A 27,266-nucleotide genomic window follows, 5' to 3' on the forward strand; every position below is an offset into this window, starting at 1 on the left:
GAGGATCCATTGTCTTATAAGAAGGAAATGAAGGATGTCGACAGAGATGAATGTGTCAAAGCCATGGATCTCGAGATGGGGTCTATGTGCTTCAACTCAATATAGGATCTTGTCGATCAACTTGATGGGGTTACATCTATAGGTTGTAAATGGATTTACAAGAGGAAATAGGGTGTTGATGGGAAGGTGCAAACCTTCAAAGCTAGACTTGTGACAAAGGGTTATACTTAGGTGGAAGGAGTTGACTATGAGGAAACTTTCTCACTTGTTTCCATGCTTAAGTTTATCAGCATCCTCCTATCCAATGCCTCATATTATGACTATGAGATATGGAAAATGGATGTCAAGACTACCTTTCTAAATGGTAATCTTGAGGAGACCATTTACATGGTGCAACCCGATGGATTTATAGCCCAAGGTCAAGAGCAAAAGTTTGCAAACTGAATCGGTCCAGGCATCTCGATCTTGGAACATAAGGTTTGATACTGCGATCAATTCTTATGGCTTTGACCAAAACGTTGATGAGCCTTGTGTCTACAAGAAGATCATCAACAATTCAGTAGTTTTCCTAGTGCTATATGTAGACGACATCCTACTCATTCGGAATGGTGTAGGTTTACCGACTTCAGTTAAGAACTGGCTAGCGACCCAATTCCAAATGAAAGATATGAGAGAGGCTCAGTTTGTTCTTGGGATTCAGATTTTTCGGGATCGAAAGAACAAAGTGCAAGCACTATCTCAGGCATCATACAATGACAAGATGTTGATCAAGTACTCGATGCATAACTCAAAAAGGGACCTTTTGCCTTTTCGGCATGGAGTTACATTGTTTAATGAGCAATGTCTTAAGATACCTCAAGAGGTTGAGGAAATGAGACAGGTTCCCTATGCATCTGCCATTGGCAGTTTGATGTATGTGATGTTATGTACTAGACCTGACATCTGCTACGCTATGTGGATAGTCAGTAAATATCAGTCTAATCCAAGACAGGATCAATGGACTGCCATCAAGAACATCCTCAAGTATCTTCGAAGAATGAGGGACTACATGCTTGTGTATGGGTCTAAGGATTTGATCCTTACTGAATACACGAACTCTTAGACTGATAAGGATTCTCGGAAATCCACTTCAGGATCAATGTTCACTCTTAACGGAGGAGCTGCAATATGGCAAAGCACTAAGCAGGGGTGCATCGCTGACTCCACTATGGAGGCCGAATATGTAGCGGCTTGTAAAGCTGCTAAGGATGTCGTTTGGCTATGGAAGTTCCTGATTGATTTGGAAGTTGTTTTAGACATGTCTAGGCCCATCACCCTTTATTGTAAGAATAGTGGTGCTGTGGCGAATTCCAGAAAGCCTCGGAGTCACAAGCGCGGCAAGCATATAAAGTGAAAATTTCATCTCATCAGAGAGACTATGCATCGAGGGGACATGATTGTCACGAAGATAGCTTCGGGGCACACCGTTCCTGATTTGTTTACGAAGGCTTTCACGACTACAATGTTTGAGGGTCACCTACAGAGCATAGGTCTAGAGAACCGTCCGTGGTTGGACTAGGGCAAGTGAGAGTATCGTTGTACTGAGCCTTTGTGCCCTAGTTTATTGTTTTGGCCTTGTAATTATCTTGTATGCCCCACTAGTTTAGGACAAGTAGGAGATTGTTGGGATTGATACTCAAAATCTCGTAGGGTTCTGTAGTTTGTAAACACATGTATGTACAAACATTTGTGATGTAATAATATGAGATATTTTATTTACTTCAGTCTATGAAATATGAGATATTTTAGTTGCATTAACCACAAACCAACAAACTAAAATCCTTGGTTGTCGTTGTAACTTAAGCATGTATATGGAGACATACAAGTGGATTTTGCTTTAAGTGATAACCTAATTAGTCAGTAGTATACGGATGAAGATGGGAAACCTTATCATGGTGACGTTATGAGTGTGACCCGCTCTGTAGATATTACAAGTGCTGTAATGTACTACAAATGTTATAATCCTGACCATTCATGTATTAGACATGCGAGCGGGGATGCTCTATACAAGGGAGTTTGTATAAGACCGGACCACGAAATGTTTAGTCTCGTTATATAACGTCGTTCATGACAGAGAATTTCATTTCACTAGGATGACTATAGGTAACATGACCTTAATCCTGAGTGAGTTGTGAACTCCTGCCTATGAGGGCGGTCCTTTGATTTGTATAAGTGCGAGTGGCTGGATCACCCACTCAAACTTACTACTTTGGGGATTCGTCTGATTGGGGAGTTGGGAACTCAGCTACACAAGATAGAATTCACTTCTTCCCGAAGCAGGGGTAAGTTGATAAACTGCTCTCTTAAGGGTTGATTTCGGGGCTCGAACAATGTGGTACCACATCTTCTCTTGGCTCGGGAAGGGTTTACTTATAGTAGAACTATGATGAATTGTTCATTAGAGGAATCAGTGGTACTTAAGGAGTTAGATGTAACAACAGGGGAAAAATAGTAAATTAGCCTAGTTGTACTTATGAGCGATTTGTGAAGGGTCATTGTACTGTTGATTGGTTATATCCGATGGACACATAAATATATCTATAGTGTGAAGAGTGCAGCTGTCGGTCTTTAGTGGAGTGCCCGACAGTTAACGGATGGTGGATATCGTGATTAAAGAGTTTAGTCAGTTATTCACGTACTGTTGGAGCTTTAGCTAAAGGTCCATAAGGTCTCCTTGGTAGCTCAATGGATTAATGTTGAGAATCAGTTTTTGGTTTAATTTGAAGTGTTCAAATTAACAAGAGGGAATTTGATTATATATGATATAACTAAATTGATTCAATTATTTGTGATATAATTGATTTGATATATTAGATACATTAATTGGAGGAATTAATAAAGGAGAAAAAAAACAATAGTTTATATATTATATGAGATGTGATATTAAAACTATAGGTGACAAATATAATATTTATTTATAATTAGATGGTTTCAATTTTCCTCCTAATAACCAACTTAGTGGGAAGTTATAATCAGTTATGGTAACTAATGGATAAAATGAAAATCATTTTCATTTTTCATAATCGAACGATAAGTGAGCGCGCATTAACAAAAAACTATACGATAGCTTGAGAGAGCAAACGATCGTGTATCAAGTTTTTCTATACGATAGTTGCTCTCTACTAAACGATCGAGTACCCGACCTTATTCATATATTATAGATCCTTTAGGTTGTATCTTGAACACAGATCCCCGTATGTCTCTACATACAGTTCAAAAATCATACAACAGTTTAGGATGTTAGTTTATTGGATTAGGGTTATTTAGGCAAGATAAATACAAGATAAGAAAAAACTATTTATTGTAATAACCATTAATAATATTTTATTAATGAGCTGTCAAATGTTACATTTACTACCTACGAGTCTTAGGGCATAAAACCCAACAAACACAATATACTCTTACTAGATATGTTATCTTCTTCATTGCACTTCTTAAATGTAGAAAATTAAGCAAGAAAACATCTAACAAACCTCATGACATTTCAAATTCGAATAAATGAATTACTCACATCTTTCAAGCTATCACATACAATTAAGTTCAATATATGTGCAAACCATCTAACATTCAAGGATTCACCATCCAACACCAACCCATGTTTAAAACGCTTCTTTAAGGAAGCAATGACAATATCATTTGATGAAGCATTATTAATTGTTAATGTCAAAACCCTTGTGATTGAGCAAGCATAATCTTTAGTGTGAATGTGTGATTTTACCTTGCTCGAGGACGATCAAGAATTAAGTTGGGGTTATTTGATAGCACCGAAAATGTGTTATTTTCCTCTACTTAATTCTCGGTCGTTACTATGTTTAATGTGTTTATTTGATGACTTTGTAGGTATCGAGCATTTTGGAGGTATAATCAGTCGTTACGAGCTATTTGGGGTTAATTTGGAGCAATTAGGATCTAATTTGAGCAACCGGACTTCAAAGGGACGTGAATGGATGACAACACCCCTAAACAGAGTGTTGCAATGTTGAATGAGTATTGCACAATGCTATAAGGTAGTAGTTGCCTGTATTAGACGAAATAGGGTGGCGTTGCAATGCTGCGAACATGATGACGGACGCGCGCACTAGGCAGCGTTTCGACACTGCGACCCTGCCTTGTATAAGCTCTTCCCTTTTTATGTCAGAAAAGGGACACCCACCATCGGCTCTCAGCCGATTTCCATTGTTTTTCCCTCATCCACTTCTATTTTGGAGCGTTTCTTTACTAGTTAATCGAGAAGTGCCAGATTGTAACTTCTCTTTCCCCATGGGAAGGTAAGATTTTGGTTTCTTAGTTTAGAGATTCGGTATGAGATTTTAATTTATTGATTTATTCAAACTTGTTTATGGGTTTTGATCTGAATGTATATGTATGAATTGCATGATTTTGATTGTTGATTGATGCAAATTAATTTTATCATGTAATTTTAACGCTTTTGAGATTACCTTGTAATATCTGACACATATTTATAGGATATAATCCATTGGAAGCAATAGGTAAGTTAGGCAAAAAGGACTGTTCCTAGCAACCTAGAGAAAAGTTGCATTGATTGTTTAGTTAGATGTTGCAAATTAACATTCATCTTTGCGTAATCTCTAGATCTTAATGCGATTAGTTAATTTGTATGGAGCGAATTCATTTCTGTGCAATTTGACTAATTAGATAATTAGGACCATTGGTTAGGATTCCAATCAATTGGGCTAAGTATAAATAAAGAATTTAAGTAATAAATTGGGTCGATAATCTAAATCAAATTGGGCAAATCCATTCCTTTAAACTAAGACATCTCGGTTAATTGCATTTCTATCTTTACTTTTCTTGCATTTTTATTTTCAAACAATTTCAATTATCCAACCATACCAACCCCCTCCCCCCCTCCATTTATCACTTTAACTGAAAGCAAACTTGATGAACTAATTTTCCGTACTTTCCTGAGGTTCGACCCCAGACTTGCCACTTGTACTACCAGTTAGTATAAGTAGTTAGTTTGGTGATTTATAAATATTATTTGCGTGGGCGCAGGTTTACGAACAACGGTGAATCTACCGACCTGCCATTAATTAGTCTGCATATGTTGCAATCAACACTATTAAATATGTCATTTGGTGCTCGAGAATTTCCTAATGATGCTTCATCTTTAGCTTCAGACCACTGTAATTCAGGCTTCAATATTTCCTTCCCATCATCAGTTTTGGTGGTTCGATAAGACCAACTAGTGGCTATAGCTTTCCAGGTTTTACTGTCAATTGACTTTAGAAAGAAAATCAATTGAGCTTTTCAATATGAATAGTTTGTTCCATCTAGAACAAGAGGACGAGTGGTGAAACTACCTTCTTTGATTCTATCCATGATCGAATCACCTGAGGTAAAGATGACTCGTTGTTGGGGTTGATGCCCTAAATCTCGTAGGGCCCTGTAGTTTGTAAACACTTGTATGAACAAACACTTTGTGATTTATAATATATGATATTTTATTCACTAAGTCTATGAAATATGAAATATTTTCGTTGCATTAACTACAAATAATAAACTAAGATCCATGGTTATTGTTGTAACTTAAGCATGTATGTAGAGACATACAAGTGGATCGTGCTTTAAGTGATAACCTAAATGGTTTGTAGTATATGAATAAAGAAGGGATGCCTTATCCTGGTGACACTACGAGTGTGGCCCGCTTTGTAGGTATTACAAATGTTGTAAAGTGCTGCAAATGATTTAATCTTGATCATTTATGTATTAGATGTGCGAGAAGGGAAACTCTATACAAAAGAGTTTGTATAAGACCGGACTATGAAATGTTTAGTCTCATTATATAACACCATTCATAATTGAGACTTTTATTTCACTAGGATGATCATAGGTAACATGACCTTAATCCTAAGTGAGCTGTGAACTCTTGCCTATAAGGGTGGTCCTTTGATTTGCATGGATGAGAGTGGCCAGATCACTGACTCAACAAGCCTACCATTTTGGAGATTCGTTTGATTGAAGAGCTGGGAACTCAACTACACAAGATGAAATTCACTCATTCCCCGAAGTAAGGGTAAGTAAATAAATTTTTCCCTTAAAGGTTGATTCTAGGGCTTAAACAATGTGGCGCCACCTTCTTTTGGCCCGAAAATGGTTTAGTCATAGTGGGACTATGATCTATTGTTCATTAGAGGAATTAGTGGTACTTAAGGAGTTAGATGTAACTACAAGGACAAAACGATAAATTAGCCCAAGTTGTACTTATAAGTGGTTTGTGAAGGGGCATCATACTATTGATTGGTTATATCTAATAGACACAGAAATATATCTGTAGTGCGAAAAGTGCAACTGTCAGTCTTTAGTGGAGTATCGACAGTTAACGGATGGTGGATATTGTGATTAAAGAGTTTAGTCAGTTATTCACGTACCGTTGGAGCTTCAAGCTACAGGTCCATAAGGTCCCCTTGATAGCTCAAAAGATTCAAGTTGAGAATCAGTTTTTAGGTTAGATTGAAATGTTCAAATTAACAAGAGGAAATTTGATTATATATGATATAATTAAACTAATTCCACTATATATAATATAATTGATTTAATGTATTTGATACATTATTATTTGATTAGAGAAATTAATATAAATATGATTTATAATAAATGCCATAAAAAGAGAAAAAGAACTATGGTTTATATGTTGCATATGATGCAATATTAAAACTATGGGTTATAAATGTAATATGATAAGTTAGTTATTGTATTTGTTTATAATTTACTAATTATAAGATAATTAATTTTCTTTTTCTCTGATAACCAACCTTAGTGGGTGGTTTTACACGGTTTATGGTAATTTTGAGATAAAAGGAAAATTAGTTTTCCAAATCATTTAGTCGAGTCATCTCACAGAATAATCTATTGAGTAAAAGAAGTTTTACTACATGATAGCCTTCGAGAGTCATGATGATCGAGGGTCGAGTCTATACGATAAACTGATATCTTCTACACGATACTTCTATTCATCACTCAATCATTCTTCCTTCTCCATTCCTCCATCCATCTATCCAAAAACATACAGATCTCACAACTCCTAGATTCTCACACCGAGAATATCAAGGTAATGTTGTGGTGGTGTTGAGTTCTATTCAAGGGTCGAGGATTGAGTTTTACTCACTGATGATCGAGGATTTTCCACTTGCTTGTTGTGTTCGTGTTGTTCAACGCGTTAGTGGCTGATCGAGAGAAATACATGAAGAAAGGGTTTTTCAAAGGTATTGTTTCCTTGATCCCTTGTATTTAATTTTAAGAAGCATGCTGTAATTTAGTCTTTAATGCATAATTGTTTCTGTATGATTGTAAATGTTTTTGTTCTTTCACAATAAAGTTTGGAATGATCCGCTTCTGCTCACCAGTTCTCTAGTTTTAGAGTTCCTTCACTCGTCACTCAAAACACAGGTGTTAAATGGAAAGCACAGACAAGCACTCTAACAATAAAATATTAACAAGAAAAATAAGTGAAGACACACATAAGTTGGTAACCTACTTCAGTGAAATCCACCAACGTCTTGGAGGCAGTGTGCCCAAGAAAGATAATCCACTAATATTAAAGAGTCAAGCAATTATAACGTAGTACTTATTTATCCAACAACTACTACAGTGACTCACATAAAACCCAACTCACAAATCACCTAGGCTCCCTCTAGATGTGAGACTTCCTCTCAAAAGAACGTAGGCTCTCCTAAGTAAGCTAATATTAGTGTTAAACACTTCGGCTTCCGACGATGTGTGAGACTCCTCTCCTCATGATTATCTTCCTTTAGCTCAGTGAACCCCCTTCACTGATGAAGCTTAGGTTCTCCCTAATATAGAGAACTCCTTCTTGAGAATGAAGTCTTAGACTCCCCCTAAGACCAAGAATTCTTTCTTAATAGCAATGTCTTAGGCTTCTCTTAAGGAATAAATTATCTTCAAGGTATTGCAAATTTCAATCAATGCGCACAGCGCAATAGGGCGAGTATAGATGAAAAAAAACATAATGTTGCACAATTCGGCCATCAAGAATAAAAACACTCTTCAATGATAATCAAATGCGGAAGCCCTAAATGAATACCATTATTCCCCTTTTTAAAACTGTACCAAAAAAAAAAAAAAAACAATCCTCAATTCGAAAATAATAAGCATCACCTCAAATAAGGAAAATATAGGACAAAATAAATTTGTAGAAAATTTTCAAATAAGGCAAGAAAAATATACTGCATGAATTAATAGTGTCAGAGATAGATGATAATCCAACATTTATGTCAACTGTAAAACCACCACAAGATTCCTTAGAAAAATATGAGCTAATCAACAAATCTCTAATGGGATTAGTTTTTTAACTTCTCATCTCGAAGGTTGATAGTATAATCATGAGCTATGTTCATGATGACACATTAGTTAGTTGTCATACATACTCTAACAGGATCACAATATTCAGATTGTTCTCATATATTTGTTGATCTAAATAATATATATAATCATTATATGCATCAATTATGAAGAGTTTTAAAATTGAACTTTGAGATGTCACCACATGTTGAAGTTTCAGTTATCCAATTGATTTAATTCCACATCCAACAATACTACTACATGTGTGTCATCTACATATTGGTTTGATCCTACCATGTCATCAATCTTGATGCATGGTTTGACATGCTATAATTAGCGGTGTAAGTGGTTCAGGTTAGATTTCTTTTGAAAATCAATTCGACCTAGTTGGAGTCAGGTAAATCTCTAGTTTTTTTTTCTTGCACAAACTAATGGTTGATTGATTTGCCCAACTCGCAATCTTAAAAGGCAAAAGTTGGGATTGTGTGTGAGAGAGAGAGAGAGGTGGATGTGATGAAAGAGATGAAAAGCAAAGAGAGAACCCTAATTTAATTTAAATTAGGATTCAGTTCAGGCAAACTTGAAAATTTTGTTTCATTCTAATTCTAATAAAAATGGATCCGAACTAAATTGAACTAGTTCAGTTCGAGCTTTTACACTTCTACCTATCATTGTTATGCTTACACATCGTTAGCATAATAACAATTAGCTAATTTGTCCATGTACCACATCTAAAGATGATGTCCACGGAATCCATAATATTTTATGTTGGAAACGGCAGGGCCCTCAGAACGACGAACTGTAAACCGTCAAGGCACGACGGTTAAGCGAAGAGCAAAACTCACTGCTTAGTCGTTATAGGCTGAGTCGCGAAGCTCGCTCTCTTTAAGACATTTCGCGGCTCTGCCCAAGTGTGCAGCAGGTCTTAAAATTGTCACATCGTCCCAAGGATAAAACAGCCAAATGAAAATTGATCGAAAATGAATCGTTACCGATCGGAACGTACACCCTTTTTAAATTCACTTCTTGGAAAGCTAAGATGGAGAAGGAAAGAAAAATGAATTCTGTGTCTAACGAATTGCTGAAGGCCTTGCCTTTTATAGGCCTTCAGCATCGAAACAGACCATTTTAAAATTAATCAACGGACCATTTTAAAATTAATCAACGGACCGTTTTAAAAATAATCAATGGACTGTTTTAAAAATAATCAATGGACCGTTTCCCCCTTTTGGGTTAAAAAAATAGTAATAATAATAATAATAAATAAAATAGTATTTTTTTTATTAAAAAAAATCACATGCGCACATCGACTCGCCTGACCGACCAGACAGCGGTGCACGTGTGGAATGTCCACCGAACCCACATTGGTCTATCTTCTCACTCCCTCCAAAACATGGGTACCCCTTGGGGCCCAAACCCAAAACACAAGATTAGAGTACATAAAGGAGACTTCCAACACCAAATTTTTTCAATGTGGGATTCTCCAACCAACAAAGTTGGTTCTCTCTTTGTTTTGAAAGTTAATATTCACCCAACAATCCCCCATTTGGAAATTTAAACAAAAGGAAAAAAGAGAAAATATTTTCATCAAGCAATTTCAGTCTATACAATACTGTGCATAAGCATGGTGTCTTACGACTTGAACCTTTACATAGTGTACATGATTCAGAATATACTAGAGTAACCCTTGGTTTTGAACTCTATCTCTAACAGCATCTCACACAAAGTGTCATTAGGGTGTAGTACGAAAGCCCGTGCTTTTAAGACCTAGCACGTGAATCCTGGTATAGTGAATGCTCTAGAGAGTTTGCTTAAAAACTCCATAGGAAGCAGCCATCACTTTCACATTCACACATGTGAGTCTATCAAGGGTACTCCTAAAGCTGGGTACCCCAATTGTCATCAAGTATAGATCTTATTAAGAACTAAATTAACCTTTCTTATACTTCAGGATATCATGCTCAGACTTTAAGTCATAGGAATGGAACTCTATATTTGGTTTAGCATGATTCACTATATATCACTCATGATCAGTTATTACCTGTTGAACCTATTTCTTGGGATCTTCAGTCTACAGGTTGGGTTTTCCTTACTGTGATTCATTTTTCGATAGGCATGAGTCCCATCCTTTCTGAGGTTTTGAAAACCTTTTCCCTGACCAGTCCTTTCGTCAAAGGATTTGCCAAATTTTCATCAGTCCGTATGCGATCCACTCTAACTGCACCAGTAATGAGAAACTCTCTAATGGTACTGTGCTTATGACGTATTTGACGTCTTTTTCCGTTGTAGTAACGGTTCTGAACTTTTGCAATTGTTGCAGTACTATCGCAATGGATCAATATGGCTGGTAACGGCTTTTCCCATAAGGGAATCTCTGATAGCAGATTTCTAAAGCAGCTTGCTTCTTCACTAGTTGTCGCTAGTGCTATCATTTCTGACTCCATCGTAGATTGGGCTAAAATAGTCTGTTTCTTGGACTTCCAAGAGACAACTTCGCCAGCTATATTAAAGATATAGCCACTTGTAGCCTTTGAATCATCTGAAAGAGAGTTCCAATCAGCATCGATGAACCCTTTCAGGACGAAGGGGAACTTTTGATAATGTAATCCTAGGTTTTAGATTTTCTTTAACTATCTCATGACCCTTTTTATAGCATTCCAATGCTCTTTACTAGGTCTGTTTGTAAACCTGCAATGTAGTCCTATAGCATAAGTCAAGCCTAGTACAATCGGCAGCGTATCTAAGACCGCCTATGATGCTCGCATACTCAGATTGATTAACACTGTCACCAGTGTTCTTGAACAACTTAACACTAGGGTCATAAGAAGTACAGGCTGGTTTACACTCAAAGTAATTATATTTATTTAGAATATTTTCTATATAGTGAGATTGATCCAAAGAAATTCTCTTTTTCAGACCTATTTACTTTTATGCCTAAGATTACACTAGCTTCTCCTAAGTCTTTCATGTCGAAGTTCGCATTCAATATTGATTTTACATCATTTATGACGTGCAAGTTCAATCCAAAGATCAATAAATCATCTACATATAGACACTAGATAGTGCAGAGGTTATTATCAAACTTATGGTAGATGCATTTGTCACTTTCATTGACCTTGAAACCTTTAGATAGGATAAGGTTGTCAAATTTTGCATCCTATTGCGTTACATCCTGGGGGTAGATCTACTAAGTGCCAAGTCCTATTTGACTCAAGTGAGTTCATCTCATCATTTATGGCTTCTTGCCATAGGTTAGCATCTACTGAGGACATGGCAGCTCTTAGATCTTTAGGGTCTTCTTTTACATTGTAGGTCAAGAAGTCATTTCCGAAATCTTTGGCGGTTCTAGCTCTTTTGCTTCTTCTAGGTTCTGGGTTAGTTTCCTCTCTAGGGTTAGGATTTCTAACTAGGGTTATACCACTTGAACCAGAGCCCCCACTATTCCTTGATTTAAAGGAAAACCTATCTTCAAATAAGTTGACATCATTTGACTCAATGAACACTTGGTTCACTAGATCATAGAACCTGTAGGCTTTACTATTTAAGGCATAACCTATAAAGACACACTCGTAAGCTCTACTAGCCAACTTTCTCCTTTTTGGGTTAGGAATCCTTACAAAGGCTAAACAACCCCATGTTCTAAAGTAGGACAAGTTTGGTTTCTTATTCTTGAGAATTTCGTAAGGTGAAGTTTTATTTTTAGATTTCAAGATTCTATTTAGAACATAACACACAGTAAGGATGATTTTACCCCACCAATAAGATGCGACTCCTGAACTAAGTAAAATAGCAACTACTAGCTCAGCAAAGTTCTATTTTTCCTTTAAGCTTTTCCGTTCATTTCAGGAGAATAAGATGTGGTCTTTTCGTGTATTATTCCATATGAGTTACAGAATTCATTAAAACTGTCCGAGTCGTACTCAGTTCCCCTATCACTACGAAGTCTTTTACTTTTCTATTAAACTGATTCTCTATTTCAGAAACAAAAAGTTTGAAGGTATCAAAAGCATCACTTTTGTTTTTCAGCAAGTATACAAAAGTAAAATCAAAGCAATCGCCAATAAAATTAATGAAATATCTTTTACTGTTTCTAGTCAATATGCCATCACACATCAAAATGAATAAAATCTAGAGGCTCAGAATTCCTAAGTACAATACTCGCATTTATCAAAATTATTCGTGGATAACTTAGGTATTAGGTTGGTTCTTGTTGAGGGTTTTCTTGGTAGCCGAGCTATAAGACTCTCCAAGGAGTTTTGTTCAATTGGTTCTTCTGCTTCCACCAAACCCACATTGGTCTATGTCCTCACTCTCTCCAAAACATGGATACCCCTTAAGGCTCAAACCTAATATACAAGGTTGGAGTACATAAAGGAGACTTCCAAAACCAAATTTTCCAATGTGGGATTCTCCAACCAACAAAGTTGGTTCCCTCTTTGTTTTGAAAGTTAAATTTTCACCCAACATTTTATAATAATATAGACTAAATTTGATTCTAATAGTGGCCGAATCATTGTGTTACTATATATTTGATGAACTTTTGACTCTCTATATATACACACCATCAAACTATAATGTAAATTAGTTGATTGGTAGGATTTTTTGTTAGTATTTTATAATAATTAAACATTGATGTGAGGGACCAATTTTAATTCCAAATTGACCAAAAGCAACCATATTATCACTAACCTGCCTATGCCTATCTAGAATTTTGTTGATGTCCATATCTATGCATTTAATGGCCAATTGGGACAATCAATGTCATTTTGCACATCCAAACTACTATTTTCCTTAGAGGCCTATGTTTTTGTTTGTCTCTAGGAATTTCTTCCAAATTCCAATGAGCTATGCTATATGGATATCCTTCGGATGTCCTTCTAGGTTTCTAGATAAATTCAAGAAAAAAAATTATGTTAAACTACTTATGAGGGTTTTGTTAAGAAAAAAGATAGTGAAAGAAAAACATAATAAAAATAAAAATTTTGTTTTTTGGGCATTCAAGAATTTTACGTGGTAGACACCGACATTATCGTGTTGGTTTCAAGGTAATATAAAATGTCTTGGTATTTAAATATTCTAAAGCATTCTAGGATGCTCTTACGGAAGATAACTTGAGAGTATTGCAATAAAATTATATGAAGTAAAAATGTTCTAATTAATTTATTTCAAGAAACAGAATTTTGATCTTGAATTAAGGTATAAGTGAGTCAACTTCTACCAGCAACATTCATTTTCATTCTATTTTTCTTTAAAAAAAAAACACATGCATTCTCATTTATATATACTGAAGACCAAGAAGCTTATAGTTCAAATCTCAATTTGTATTGAGAAAATAAAAAACATGCATTCCCCGTCAAAATTTAGAGTTAAATAAGTACAGTAACCTTTTTTTTTTTTATTATTATTATTATCTTTTTATAATATATGGGGTGTGAAGATCGAACTTCAGACCTCAAGTTTGATATTACAAATTTATGTAAGTCGAGTTATGCTCATATTAACAATAAGTATTGTAACTTTTACTTTATCATTAGTCGTTTGTTACATTTATCTACTAATTACAAATTCTATTCTAATAATTTAGAGAAAGTTAAAATATTGTCTTGATACTTTATAATTAGAATTTAGTTCATATGATTTGATAAAAACTCTATATATGTATGGATATATATATATATATATATATATATATATATATATATATATATATATAATTGAGAAAATAGTATAAAAAATTATATAATTAATTATAAATTAATGAATAGTCGTAAGACCATTTTTGGAATATTTTGTAAATTCAAGATATTTTCGAAGAGAAATCTTATGATACAAACATAGTTGTCAAACTATTTCTATATATTTATAGAAATATTCTTACAAAACAAATATGGTTATCTGAAAATGTCAAACATTTATTATTATGAGCATTTATAAATCAACGGATCTAAAATTTTAGGTTATCTATATTTCTAAAAAAACAAATAGCTCTTAAATAATTTGAATTAAATTCTAACTTTTTCTAAACTATACGGACCAAGATTTACAATTTAACTAAAATGTCTTATTTTTGTATGCTAAATTATTCCAATAACATATCGGGGGAAAAGTGAAAGAAAGCAAAGGTTTTTTCTAACTGTTTTTTGGACTTATCTTCTCTTTGCAAATTTCTTAAACCCTATAACTCAATAGATAAAATATCAATTATTATTAAATATCAATTATTCAATCCTCTACTCCAGTTATTGTTCAAACTAATAATAATAATAATAATACATCTTTAAAATAAATATTTTTTTAGTATAATAGTGATGAAGGATTTGAACCATCCAAATTGATTTATGGTCAATTGTTGAGAGTTCTACATTGAAAAGTTCAAAGGATCTTATACTTCTTATAAGATAGATGAGTTACTCCTCTCATTGTCAATTGATTTTGAGATGAAACGTCATTTATCTAATATAACTCTTTATAAAATAAAAAAAGAACCTCAAATTAATATATACTATTTTATTGAAAAAAATAACATAAAAATAATATAAACTACATTAATTTAAAACAGATAAAAAAAATAAAGGTTATATAAGTTTAGATTAGATTATATTATATTAATTATGAATTAATGCATAGTCGTAAGACCATTCTTGGAATATTATGTAAATTTAAGATATTTTTAAATAAAAATCTTATAAAACAAACATAGTTGTCAAATTATTCCTACATATTTATAGAAATATTCTTACACAATAAATATGATTATCTAAAAATGTCAGATATTTATCATTTATAAATTTCCAAATCTAAAAATTTGGATTATCTGCCTTCTTAAAAGACAAACGACTCCTAAAGAATTTAGTCGAGGACCAAGACTTGCAGTTACTAAAAATGTCTTATTTCTGTATGATTAATTATTTCAATAACAAGAAAAAAAAAGTTATTTCAATAACATATCGGAGGATTAAAGAGAAAGAAATCAAAGGTTTTTTTCAACTGTTTTCCACTTATCATCTCTTTGCAAATGTCCAAAATACTTTTTTTTTTTTTTTTTTTTTGATTTTGAGATGAAATTCCATACTATCTAATATAATTTTTTATAATAAAAGTTAAATGATTCTTTTTCTACAATGATCGTTTAATTTATGCTTTTTTATAATAAAAGTTAAATGATTCTTTTTCTACTATGAGCGTTTAATTTATGAAAGCATCTTTTAGCTTTGAAAGTTCACGAAAGATCCCCACCCATAGAAAAATTAATTGTGTTCATTGTTATTTAACAATGGAAACAATAAATACCCAAAATGAATTTAACTCAATTGACATAGTGTTTTATACTGTCACTTACTAGTTGGGTATAGTTGAATGTTGGAATTTGTTTTCTTAGTCTCTTCTTTGAAGAAACACTTTAAATTTGTATATCTAGTAGTTATTAGAGAACATATAGTTTGTTTATCCAAAATTTGCAACAATTATTGATATAGCACGTTGTCTCACATATATTTATATGGAATTTATGTTTGTTTTCTTCTAATTTTTAATAAGGAAAAATTCTTTTTAATTTTAAAAAACGAAAAAAAAAAATGGTTACCAAATACCACTTCAACTTTATGACTTGAGAAATGGCCACGTCATGGGCAACTTGTGGTTATATGAATTTCCCACTTGGCTTATTGATGCTGCCAGGTTGGAACCTCTTGTACCCATACACTCTCAATATTGTTCATTAATGCATATTTCCTAAGTTTCAAAATAAAAAGAAGAAAAATTAAAAAAAAAGCTGTAACGTTAAGAATACTCTTTTCTCCTTTAAATAGAAAGCGAATGATCACTATTAATTGCATAATATTTCAGCTATGAATCTCCAACGACAATTTGAGGTAACCTTAAGAACACAGGTATTTTCTAATTTTTTTTTAATTTCAACTCGAATTTTTTCTTTAGTATTATGATGATTTAAACATCTTTCTATTAGAAAAGAGATTTATATGTTTATTGTAACTTTTCATATGTATAAAGTAAGGTTAGTGGTTGTTTATTTAGTTCTCAACAAAAAGATTGCAACAATCTCTTGGAAGTAATGGTAAGAAATAAGTAAATATTAATTAAATTAAATTAAAATATCACTTTTGAAAGTAGTACAAAGGATAGTTTAATTGATATCTAAAAGGAATTGAAAATATATAGAATGTCTACTTATGTGTTTTCTTTTTTAAAAAAAAAAACAAACAAAATGATAAGGGATTTAAGTTTTTTTTTTCCCTGTTATTGGAATAATTTAAACCAATAAAATTACTATTTTCTTACATAATTCCGCCAACAAAAATTCACTAAATTCATTTAATTCAATAAATTTTAAAACAAATTCTAACATATCTAAATATTCAAATGAAAAAAAAATGTTTCCTTAATAAAAGTTTCTTTCTTTTTTTTTTTCACTTTTCAGTAAAACCTAGAGCTTGATTTTATCCAATAAAAGAAAAGAAAAAGAAGCCATTATCTTATCGTACGATCAGAAGCCAATGTCGCAATTCGACTGCATACACGTGGACGGCCCAAAGCAGACCCAAATTCTTGATCTCTCTCTCACTCGAAAGGTAACTTTTTTTTTCAAAGAAAAAAAAAAGATACTTTTTTACTCTGCATTTTTTGTGTATTTTGTTTCTAAAGTTCTAAAGAATTTCATAAATTATTATTTTAAATGTTAAACATGACATTTTAAATAAATAATAATTAAAGAAGAAAAGAAAATGAGGGTGGAGAGAGGAGAGAATTAAATTAATTATTATTTTTAAGTTAGAATATAATGTCTACATTTAAAATAATAATAATAATATATATTTCAAATTTAAGAACAAAAAATACTGATCGCTAAAAATTTACCTACTAAATGCACCCATTATTGAAAACACAAAGAACTACAAAGATAGTGTTTTTTTTTTTTTTATGTAAAGTACAATTTTGATCCACGAATTTTTAAGCTTATGTCCGTTAGATCATTGAACTTTTAATTTTGTGTCAATTATATATTAAAAAGTTCAAGATATCAAATAAAATTACGAATTTTTAGTTCTGTATTGAATAAATCTCAAAATTCTCATTCAACTTGCTTCCCCATGAGTTATTTGAACTTTAAAATGAAGGTAGTCAAGTCTCAACTTAATTGAATCTTGATCCAATGAGAACAAGCCCATGGACTAGGTCAGAACATTACTATTTAAGGTTGGGCCGGTCTGGCCCAAACTATGATTGAGCCCAGAAAATCAAGTTTAGGACTTGATTGAGCCCAAACCTTAGCTCAAGCTTAGGCTTGGCTTGGCCCAAGCCTCGGACCCAATGATGATGCTTATGGGTGAAGACAAAAAAATCAAGTCCATTAGAGAAACTTCTCTTATATTTGGAGAAGCACTCCCAATTTAGGTTTCTTTTCTTTCTTTTTTTTCTTTTTTTTTTAAACATAGATGGGAATCGAACTTCTGACCTCTAAATTAATAGTTCATAATTGATATAAGTTGAAGTATGTTTATTTTGCCCCAATATAGTTATTTAGATAATCTTCTTATTTAGCTTCACATTATGATTTATGTATGTTTGAAAGTTTAGGTCATTTGATAATTTATTTGAGTCTCGTTTGATTTAATAATTTAGTTTTTGTAAGCAAGCTTATAAACATTGTTTACACTTATAAACTTTTATATTTTATTATCTACATTTTACTAGTGTTTTAAAAAAAACCAAGCAAAGTTTTAAAAACTAAAAAGTAGGTTGAAAATTTTTATTGTTTGTTTTTAGAATTCGATTAAGGAGGAATTTCAACTGTTTATTTTAATTAAGGTGAAAACCATGATTTAAAAATTGAGATAAAACAAGCATAAATATTAAAAATATTGTAATGGATGTTTGATCCAGAAGAGAAGGAAGATATTTTGTAAAGAAAAATTAAAAACAAAATCGTTATCAAACAAGTCCAAATTTCAAAAACATAAACTGAACCAAAATTATTATCAAACAAATCCTTCGTCTTTAGTTTTCTGCTTTTAAAATCCTATTTTTGTTCTCCCTCTCCCCTAGTTTTCAATTTTTTAAAGAAACGTTTGAATTTTTAACCAAATTTCAGATAAGCACAAGATTTTATTAAAAAAAAAAGTGTGGAACTAATATTTACTTTTATAAAAACTATGTTCAATAATCTTTTTGTTTTTTGTTTTTCATTTTTGGTTTTGAAAAATTAAATATATTTTCTTTCATGTTTTACAATAATTAAATAGTTGAATTCTTAATCAAATTCTAAAAACAAAAACTACTATTTTTTCTTTAAAATTTTGCTTGATTTCTTATAACATTAGTAAAAACTAAAAAGTAGAAAAAATAGCAAAAAATTCAAAGACGAAATCAGTGTTTATAGACTTAATTTTAAAAAACTAACCATTCAAAACCTATGAGTTTTTATGCAACTTCTTTTACACATTTTCATAATCCAAGACAATTTTGAGAACCTATATATATATATATATATTTGAAGTTTGGCTTTAAATTGAAATATTTCCTTATAAAATATTCAATTCTAAATCAATTGCGAAAAAAAGCACAATTTTCTAAAGGGGAAGGGTCATATAATGAAACCTTAAATTTTTGTAATAATTATGAGTGATTTGTTAATTATTGTTTAGGGTTAATTGAAAAAAAAAAGGAAAGAGGGGTCCTTTTGAAAATATTTAGTTAAATAGGGTGGTTTCTTTGTTTTTATTAGATTGGATGCCTTAAGGAGACGTGCCCTTGGTTCTTTTTTTCAATTTTTTTTACTGGCCCGTTAAAGGAGTTTTCCAAATTCTCTGTTTTTTCTTTCTTTGTTTTTAATTTGTCTGTCTTATATCTATTCTTTCTTTTAACTTTTTTTCCCCCCTTTTATAGTCTTATTTCCAATGTATCTTTCTTACTTCTTCTCCCTCCTTCTTTTTCTTTTAATATTTTCTTTGTTTTATTTATATTTTTTCAACATAATTTATTTATATTTTAAAAAACTAAATTTAGAATTAATGCTTAAAAAAAGTTTTTGAGTTGTTTTTAATGTAATTTTTTTTCCTTTTCTCGGTCTGTACTTTTCTTCAACTCGAGTTTTGAATTTAGGTAATACTTTGTTTGTTAAATTCAATTTTTTTTTTTTTAAAAAAAAAATTTGTTTGATTATTTTTTTTAACTTTTAGGTGTGGAATATTCCTTTTTTAATTAGAAAGTAGTCAAGTCTATATCATTTTCTTTCTTTCTTTTTAGATGTTTCATGTTATATATATTTATCATTTTGAGTTTATTTAGTTTGATTAGTTATTTTTTTTTCATAATAGTTTATGATAATTTATAATAGTTCAGACTAATCTAGTATCAAGACGTTAGAGAGAGAAGAAAAATAGTAAACTTTGGATGTATTCTTCGGACTGGCGAACTAGATTATCTAAATCACACTCTTGTCCTAAGAAGTCAGCCAATAAATTTTGGCACCGTTAATTAATTAACCACAATTATAATTAATTTTAGTCAATTAATTGTAGTTATAGTCAATTAATTTAATATATCATGGATAAAATCATTGTAGTTTTAGTCTATAATTATAGAAGTTTGTACTTTATATTTGAATTAATTATAATTGAGTAGCCGTCTTAGCCATCTTAACCTTTAAATCATGGAGAAAAAATTAACTAACCTAAACTAAATAAACCCAAAATAATAAATATAACATGAAACATCTCAAAAAAAAAAAAAAGAAAATGATTTCGAAATCTTTGATTTTACTAATTTATAATAAAAAAAAAAGTATATTTCACATTTAAAAGTTAAAAATAATCAAACAAAAATATAAAAAAAATGATTGAATTTAACAAACAAAGTATTATCCGAACTTAGTTATATAAGTCATAAATTACGATTTCAAAAGCCATTGATTGGATCTTTTTTATGTCAGTTGAATAAAAATAGTAATAAGAAAAGAAAAGAGTGATAATATATTTTGAATTTGATCATAGCTTCAAGTTGGGCTGAGTATTTGAGTGATATCTAAAGGTGGGAGCAGAATTTATAGGCACATTCATCCTCATATTTGCTGCAACTGCTGCACCCATCATCAACCAAAAGTACAACGCTGCCATATCACTGATCGGAAACGCCGCATGCGCCGGCCTAGCAGCAATGATCGTAATTATCTCGACAAAACACATCTCCGGCGGCCACCTCAACCCTTCGCTAACCATCGCCTTGGCTGTCGTCCGCCACTTCCCTTGGGCCCGTGTCCCCGCCTACATCGTCGCCCAGGTCTCTGCTTCCATCTGTGCCTCCTTCGCTCTTAAAGGAGTTTTTCACCCTTTCATGTCCGGCGGCGTTACCGTCCCCTCCGTTGGCACTGGCCAAGCCTTTGCTCTCGAATTCCTCATCACTTTCAATCTCTTGTTTGTTGTCACTGCCATTGCTACTGATGCTCGAGCCGTAAGAAAAAAAAATCATCTTTTTTTAACTTTAAGCCTTTTCTTACGATAATAATAACATTTGATTGTCGTAGGTTGGAGAGTTGGCCGGAATTGCAGTCGGAGCTACGGTGGTGCTCAACATTCTTATCGCTGGGTCAATATTTCTAATTTTATGTTCTTTCTTGCTTCTAATGAACATGTTTGATAGTCATTTAAAAATGGTTAAAAATATTATTGTTGCATTTAAATTAACTATAAAACATGTCTTTAATCATTGAAATTTAAATGAGTTTAGAAGTGTAGAATCAAATATTAAATTAATTTTAAACGATTAGATGATGTATCTTAAAATGATTTTGGATTGCTATTACATTCTAAAATTTTCTTTTATATATAAAAATTAAGAAAAAATGAGAGCAAAAATTAAAACCTTAAGAAAAGGGAAAAGGGTTATAGCTTACTTCCCTTAAGTTAAGGGCTTGATTGGATTTACATTCTAAATGTTTAACACTTTTTTTTACTTAAAAACACTAATTTAAACACTTAGAAAATCAATCCAAACACACGCTAACATTTATATTATGTGTTAACTTGGTTAAAAATGCTACAAAAATCAGATCCCTAGTATATAAAGAGTAAGAAATTATAAGATCTTCTAAACTTAACTGGGTAAATGAAATCCTTAGACTGCTATGTATGGTCGGAGAGATGATTATTGATAAACAAATACTATTTGAAATACTTTGTTCGAGGAAAATTATTAATGTTTTGAGTGAACCAAAAAACCAGTTAAAGTGGACAATATATCGTAACATCGTAAAAATTCATTATTCTCATGGACGACATATAACAGGTCATCCACTGGTGGTTCAATGAACCCAGTGAGGACTTTAGGCCCTGCCGTGGCCGCCGGAAATTACAGAGAACTTTGGTTGTACATGGTGGCTCCTACACTTGGGGCAATTGTCGGCGCCAAAACCTACACCCTCGTGAAGCAGAAAGACGATGAAATGGATGTTCCATCAGAGGTGAGCAACTTCCGTCGATGAAAATGGGTGGTCGATGTATTTGTATTTAAATGTTGTGTATTATGATAATTAGTTTTGAAATGATAGATATATGTTAGACAGAATGAATTCATCATACATTTATGGGTTGAGTCTCACTTAACTTCAATGCATTTAAATATTATGATATAACAAAGTCATTTTAGTTCTCAAAAAGGTTATTGCTCCTTAATAGGCTTATGTTTAAATCCTTCTATATGTGATTGTTTTTTTTCTTCTTTTTTTTACTATTATATTGACCATGACAACGCCTTTAAATGTACGGTAAATTAAAAAAAAAACAATTATATGAATTACCATTTAGTGGTATACTAAATTAAAATATATTGACTAAATATTTTTGTAAGATTAAATTACAAGTTTAGGCTTTAAATTTTAAAACTTGTTTTTTTTTTTTTGTCCCTTTTTAATGAACTTCAAAAAGTCTAAGCTTAAACTTTAAATTTGTGTATACTAAATCTTAAACTTTCAGTTTAGTCTCCAAGAAGTTTCTTAAATATCAATTTTGTATTTAAAAAAGTAATGGGTCCTTAGATATTCTATAGTTAATTCACAAACCTAAATTTCATTAGAAATAAATTTAATCTTATATCTAATAAATCAATTAATTTATCTTCTTTAAAAAATTTATAAATGTCAAGAATGTATTAGACATGAAACTGAAAGCCAGAGGTTTACACATTTTTAAAGACGTTCAATGATCCACAAGACACAAAATTACACTATAAAAAAGTTCACTTCTAGTGACAACATTTTAGTAAAGCGGCCAAAACTTATCACAAAATGCTAATTTATAGCGACACATCAAGAAATATGTCATAAAAAACTATTATTAGCAGTTGAATAAGAAATTTTGGACCAATAACAAGTTGCCACGTCGTTTACTAAATTAATGACGAAATTCTAAATCGTTAAAATTGGGTACAATTAGAAGTTGACATCCTGAATTGAATTAAAGACAAATTTCGATGACGCCACGCGGTTTTATCATGACCGTTAAATCAGATGAGATTAATTTGGTTCAATTTGATATTGTTATTTGGTTTTAAAGTCCAACTACAAAAAAAAAAAAAAAAAAAAAAAAAAAAAACTGCATTGGACCCAAATTTCAAATCAGACCAAAAACCAACTAATTGAGCCCAAAGGCAAGGCCCATGGACCAACTAAGCCCAAGTCCAACTAATTGGGCCCAAGGGCCAGACCCATGGACCAACCAAGCCCAAGCCCACGAAGCCTACCTAAGAACTCTATAAATAGAGAAGTTCTCTTCATTTATAGGGGTGAGCATTTTCTACATTTAGAGAGCCTGGAGAGAATTCATTAACAAGCAAAAGACTCCAAGACTCCTAAAACTGCACTCCTAGAAGATAGAAGACCCTTGGAGACACAAAAACTCTTCCAAGACTTCTACTTCAAGAACATTCGGTGCTTTCCTTCTTCAAGTCAAGCACATTCACCCAACTGAGAGAAAATCAGAGGATCAAGTATTAGAGATCAAACCACATCGCATCAAATCAACTTCAACATCAACACCAACTTAAGTTCAACTCCACGAAACAAGTTTCTCCAGAAACATCGTGTGAACAACAGCAAAGTCCAAACCAACGTCGCTAAGAGTTTTAGTGACATGTTAACCTGCGCCATAAAAAGTTCATAATCTTTAGCAACATATTAGTACACCCCTAAAATATTTGTTTTTTTTAAAAAAACAGAATGAAATATAATTAAAAATTAAAACATCTAGATTTAATGTTCTATCATATACAATATAACTTAAACTTTTAATCCTCTCATCAATGATATTTAATATAATTCCCATTTATACTAAATGCAATTATATAAATCTAATTCAAATAATTAATATTTGAATCATATTCAAATATTTATTTCCTCTCAAATAAACTTTATATTATAGTGTATCAAATACATTATATTAGTTATATCATATATAATTAAATTAAATTAATTATATCATATATAAATAATTCCCTCAATTAATTTGAACAATTCAAATTAATCCTAACTTGATTCTCATTAAATTCTTGTTGAGCTATATAGGGGACCTCATGGACCTGTACTTGAAGCTCTAATGGTACTTGACTAATTAATTAAACTACTTTAATTAGATTATTCAATATCCATTAATTGTTGGGCACTCCACTAAAGATTGACAGCTTCGCTCTTCGCACTACAGATATATTTTTGTGTCTAGTGGATATAACCAGTCAACAACTAGGCCAAAAATACCATTCTGCCTCTATAGTTACATCTAACTTCTTAAGTACCACTGATTTCTCTAATGAACAATAAGTCATAGTCCAACTATGACCAAACCCCTCTCGAGCCAAGAAAGGGTGTGATACCGCATTGTTAGAGCCTTGGAATAATTCTTAAGGGAGCAATTTATCTACTTACCCCAATATTGGGGAAGGAGTGAATTACATCTTTTGTAGCTATGTTTCTAGCTCCCAATCAGACGAATCCTCAAAATGGTAGGGTTAACGAGTTGGCGATCTAACCACTCTCATCTATATAAATCAAAGAACGACCCTCATAGGCAAGAGTTCACGACTCACTCAAGATTCAGGTTATGTCACTTATGGTCATCCTGGTGAAATGTAAGTCTCTATTATGAACGATGTTCTATAATGAGATTAGTTATTTTGTGGTCCGGTCTTATACAAACTCCTTTATAAAGAACACCCCGACTTACATGTCTCCACATGAATGATCAGGATCAGATTGCTTGTAGCACTTTACAAAAATTGTAACATCTACAAAGAGAGACGTACTCGTAGTGTCACCAGAATAAGGTATCTAGCATTAACCCTTTATTACAAACTATTTAGGTTATCACTTAAACATGATCCTCCTGTATGTCTCTACATACATGTTTAAGCTACAATAGATTTAATGCTACTAAATGTCAAATAAAATATCTCATATTTTATCAAATAAATAAAATATTTGTACAATACAATTACAAACTACGAAACACTACGAGATTTAGGGCATCAACCCTAACAATCTCCCATTTGTTCTAAAGCTAGTGGGGTGTACAATATAAAAGTCATACTAATATATAGGTGCACAAAGAAATAAACTAGGGCATAACATGCGACCAGTACAATATCTCTCACTTGCAAGACGAAATGCGTCTTATCCCACAGACCCATACTCTACAGGTGACCCTCAAACACCTTAGTTGTGAGGGCTTTTGTAAATGAATCAACAATGTTGTGCTCCAAACCTATCTGTGTGACGATCATGTCCCTTTGATGCACAATCTCTCGGATAAGTTGATACTTCCGATCTATATGCTTCCCACGCTTGTGACTCTGATGATATGACTTCAACCATTGAACCATTGCAAGTACCTAAAGGACCAATTACAAGAAGCGAGGCAAAGAAGATTCAAGAGGCATTCATACTACATCTTCAAAAACTAGCAAATTCACAAGAACCGACAAATAATTTTGAGACCAAAGTTTTATATAATGTTAGTTCAATGAGTCAAGAAGAGAATGACATAAAGATGGCATGGGAAAAGTCCTATAGTTTGAAAGATGACATTGTGGTAAAAAAAAGTGTGCAAATTTTGTGAAGAAAATGTTGTCAAGTATGTACTGCATGGGAAAATGTGATGTCAAACCTTGTCAAACGTGCATATCTACTTTGCCACCTTCTAGATGAGATATTTAAGGCAATTTGAAGACTTTCTACACTAGTTTTGCATTTGGACTTATAGTTTAGTATGCAATTAAGTTTCAAGTTTCTAGGTGTTATTTTCTACAATTTGCAATTAATTGTATTTGAATGACTTTTGAGTTTCTTGCATCCATGACCATTTGGCTATAAAATGGCTTGTAATGTTCTTCAAAACTCAGATTATCAATGGTAAAAAGCTTGTGCTTATTCAACATTTTGGTATTGTCTTTTTCTTTCAAATCTTGTTTTAGATTTGATATTTAAATCAATTCATTGGATTAGTCTTGATCAACCTAATTCTGGAGTGAGTTGTCTTAGGATCTAAGAGTGACCATCATAGATTCTAAGTTCGATCTAAGTAGCTTTCTTTGTGAGTGTTTGTAAGGATCCTAGAAGGACCTCTAGGTTTGCATCCATCAAGACTCGCGGGCGCTTATCATTTGGTATTAGAGCATTTGTTCATCGTTCTTGACCGACTTTAGAGGTGTTATCTTTACTTTGTTTCAATTTATTTTATTTCACTTTTTTCCCATTGCAATTGCTTACATCTTGTAATAAGAAATACTACAACTTGTCTTCAAAACTTCTTCAAATCAGATTGGATCTTAAAGGAAAAAAAAGTCGGCAAAAAAAAAAAAAAGAAAAAAAACATTAGCAAAAAAAATAATAATAAATCAAAGATCCAAAAAACATGAAATTTTCTTGTCATTCATTTTAAAAAAAAAAAAAATCCAGATTTGTTTTATTTTTAGCTTAAGTTTAGTTACTCTAGTCTTAGTTTGTGAGAGTTGATAATTTTGAATTGATTTTTTTTAATCAAATTTTTAATGAGATTGCACCAAAAATATAAGCCAACCAATACATCTTTGACCTAGTACCAAAAGCCTACCCTTGAGTGATAAACACGAGTGTTCTTGAGTGAAATTTGTGAGAAGTGTAGTGAGGTCCTTTTATTACTAACTTTAAAATGTCATAGGGTGAAGGAGTACCACAAGTACAAGATACTAATATGGCTATTCTTCAAGCCATTCAAGGCATGATGGAAATGATGAGGGAAGATAGGCAAGAAAGAAGGGCACAACAATAAAGAGTCTTACAAGAAGATGAGGGAGTAATTGACTTAGTTGAACAAGAAAGACAAATTGGAGGAAGAGGAAACATGAGAGGAAGAGGAAGAAATAATATGCACCTTAGACAAGGAGAAAAAATCCATGAAGATAGAGATAGTGGAGTCAAGCTTTAAATTCCACCATTTTGTAGAACATCGGATCCGAAGGCATTCTTGGAATGGGAAAGGAAGATAGAACATGTGTTTGATTGCAACACATTCAATGAGAATAAGAAGATGAGACTTGCCATTGTCGAATTCACTAACCATACAAGAAATTGGTATCAACATCTCAAATCCGAGAGAAGGAGGAAAGAGAAGGATCCCATTGAAACTTGGGAGAACTTAAAGAAGCCATGAGAAAGAGGTATGTTCCAAAACATTATGAAAGAGATTTGAGAACTAAATTGCAAGTGTAGTTGAATATTATCAAGAGATGGAAACTTTGATAGAAAGAGCAAATATTCAAGAAGAAGAAGAAGACACCATGTCTAGATTCCTTGGAGGTTTAAATCGAGAAATTGCTCATATCATTGATAGATATCCTCAACTATACTTGTAAGATATGTATCATTA

The 27,266-nt window shown here is 32.3% G+C and overlaps 1 protein-coding gene across 2 annotated transcripts; it reads left to right on the forward strand.

Annotated features, from left to right (window-relative positions):
- The first annotated feature begins 16,092 nt into the window (after positions 1 to 16,092).
- LOC120092731 (putative aquaporin NIP5-1) lies at positions 16,093 to 22,030 on the forward strand. Of its 2 annotated transcripts, none has more exons than XM_039050894.2 (5): positions 16,093 to 16,232; positions 16,799 to 16,949; positions 20,407 to 20,826; positions 20,900 to 20,961; positions 21,661 to 22,030. In XM_039050894.2, the coding sequence occupies exons 2-5, from the start codon at positions 16,875 to 16,877 to the stop codon at positions 21,854 to 21,856; spliced, it is 753 nt and encodes a 250-aa protein (XP_038906822.1). In that variant the 5' UTR covers positions 16,093 to 16,232; positions 16,799 to 16,874; the 3' UTR covers positions 21,857 to 22,030. The 2 variants fall into 2 exon arrangements, with proteins under 2 accessions (XP_038906822.1, XP_038906821.1); XM_039050893.2 differs by having other exon boundaries at positions 16,111 to 16,250.
- The last annotated feature ends 5,236 nt before the right edge of the window (positions 22,031 to 27,266 follow it).

This window comes from Benincasa hispida, chromosome 12 (assembly GCF_027475165.1).
Source record: "Benincasa hispida cultivar pf3 chromosome 12, pf3_genome.v1.1, whole genome shotgun sequence".
NCBI lineage: Eukaryota > Viridiplantae > Streptophyta > Magnoliopsida > Cucurbitales > Cucurbitaceae > Benincasa > Benincasa hispida.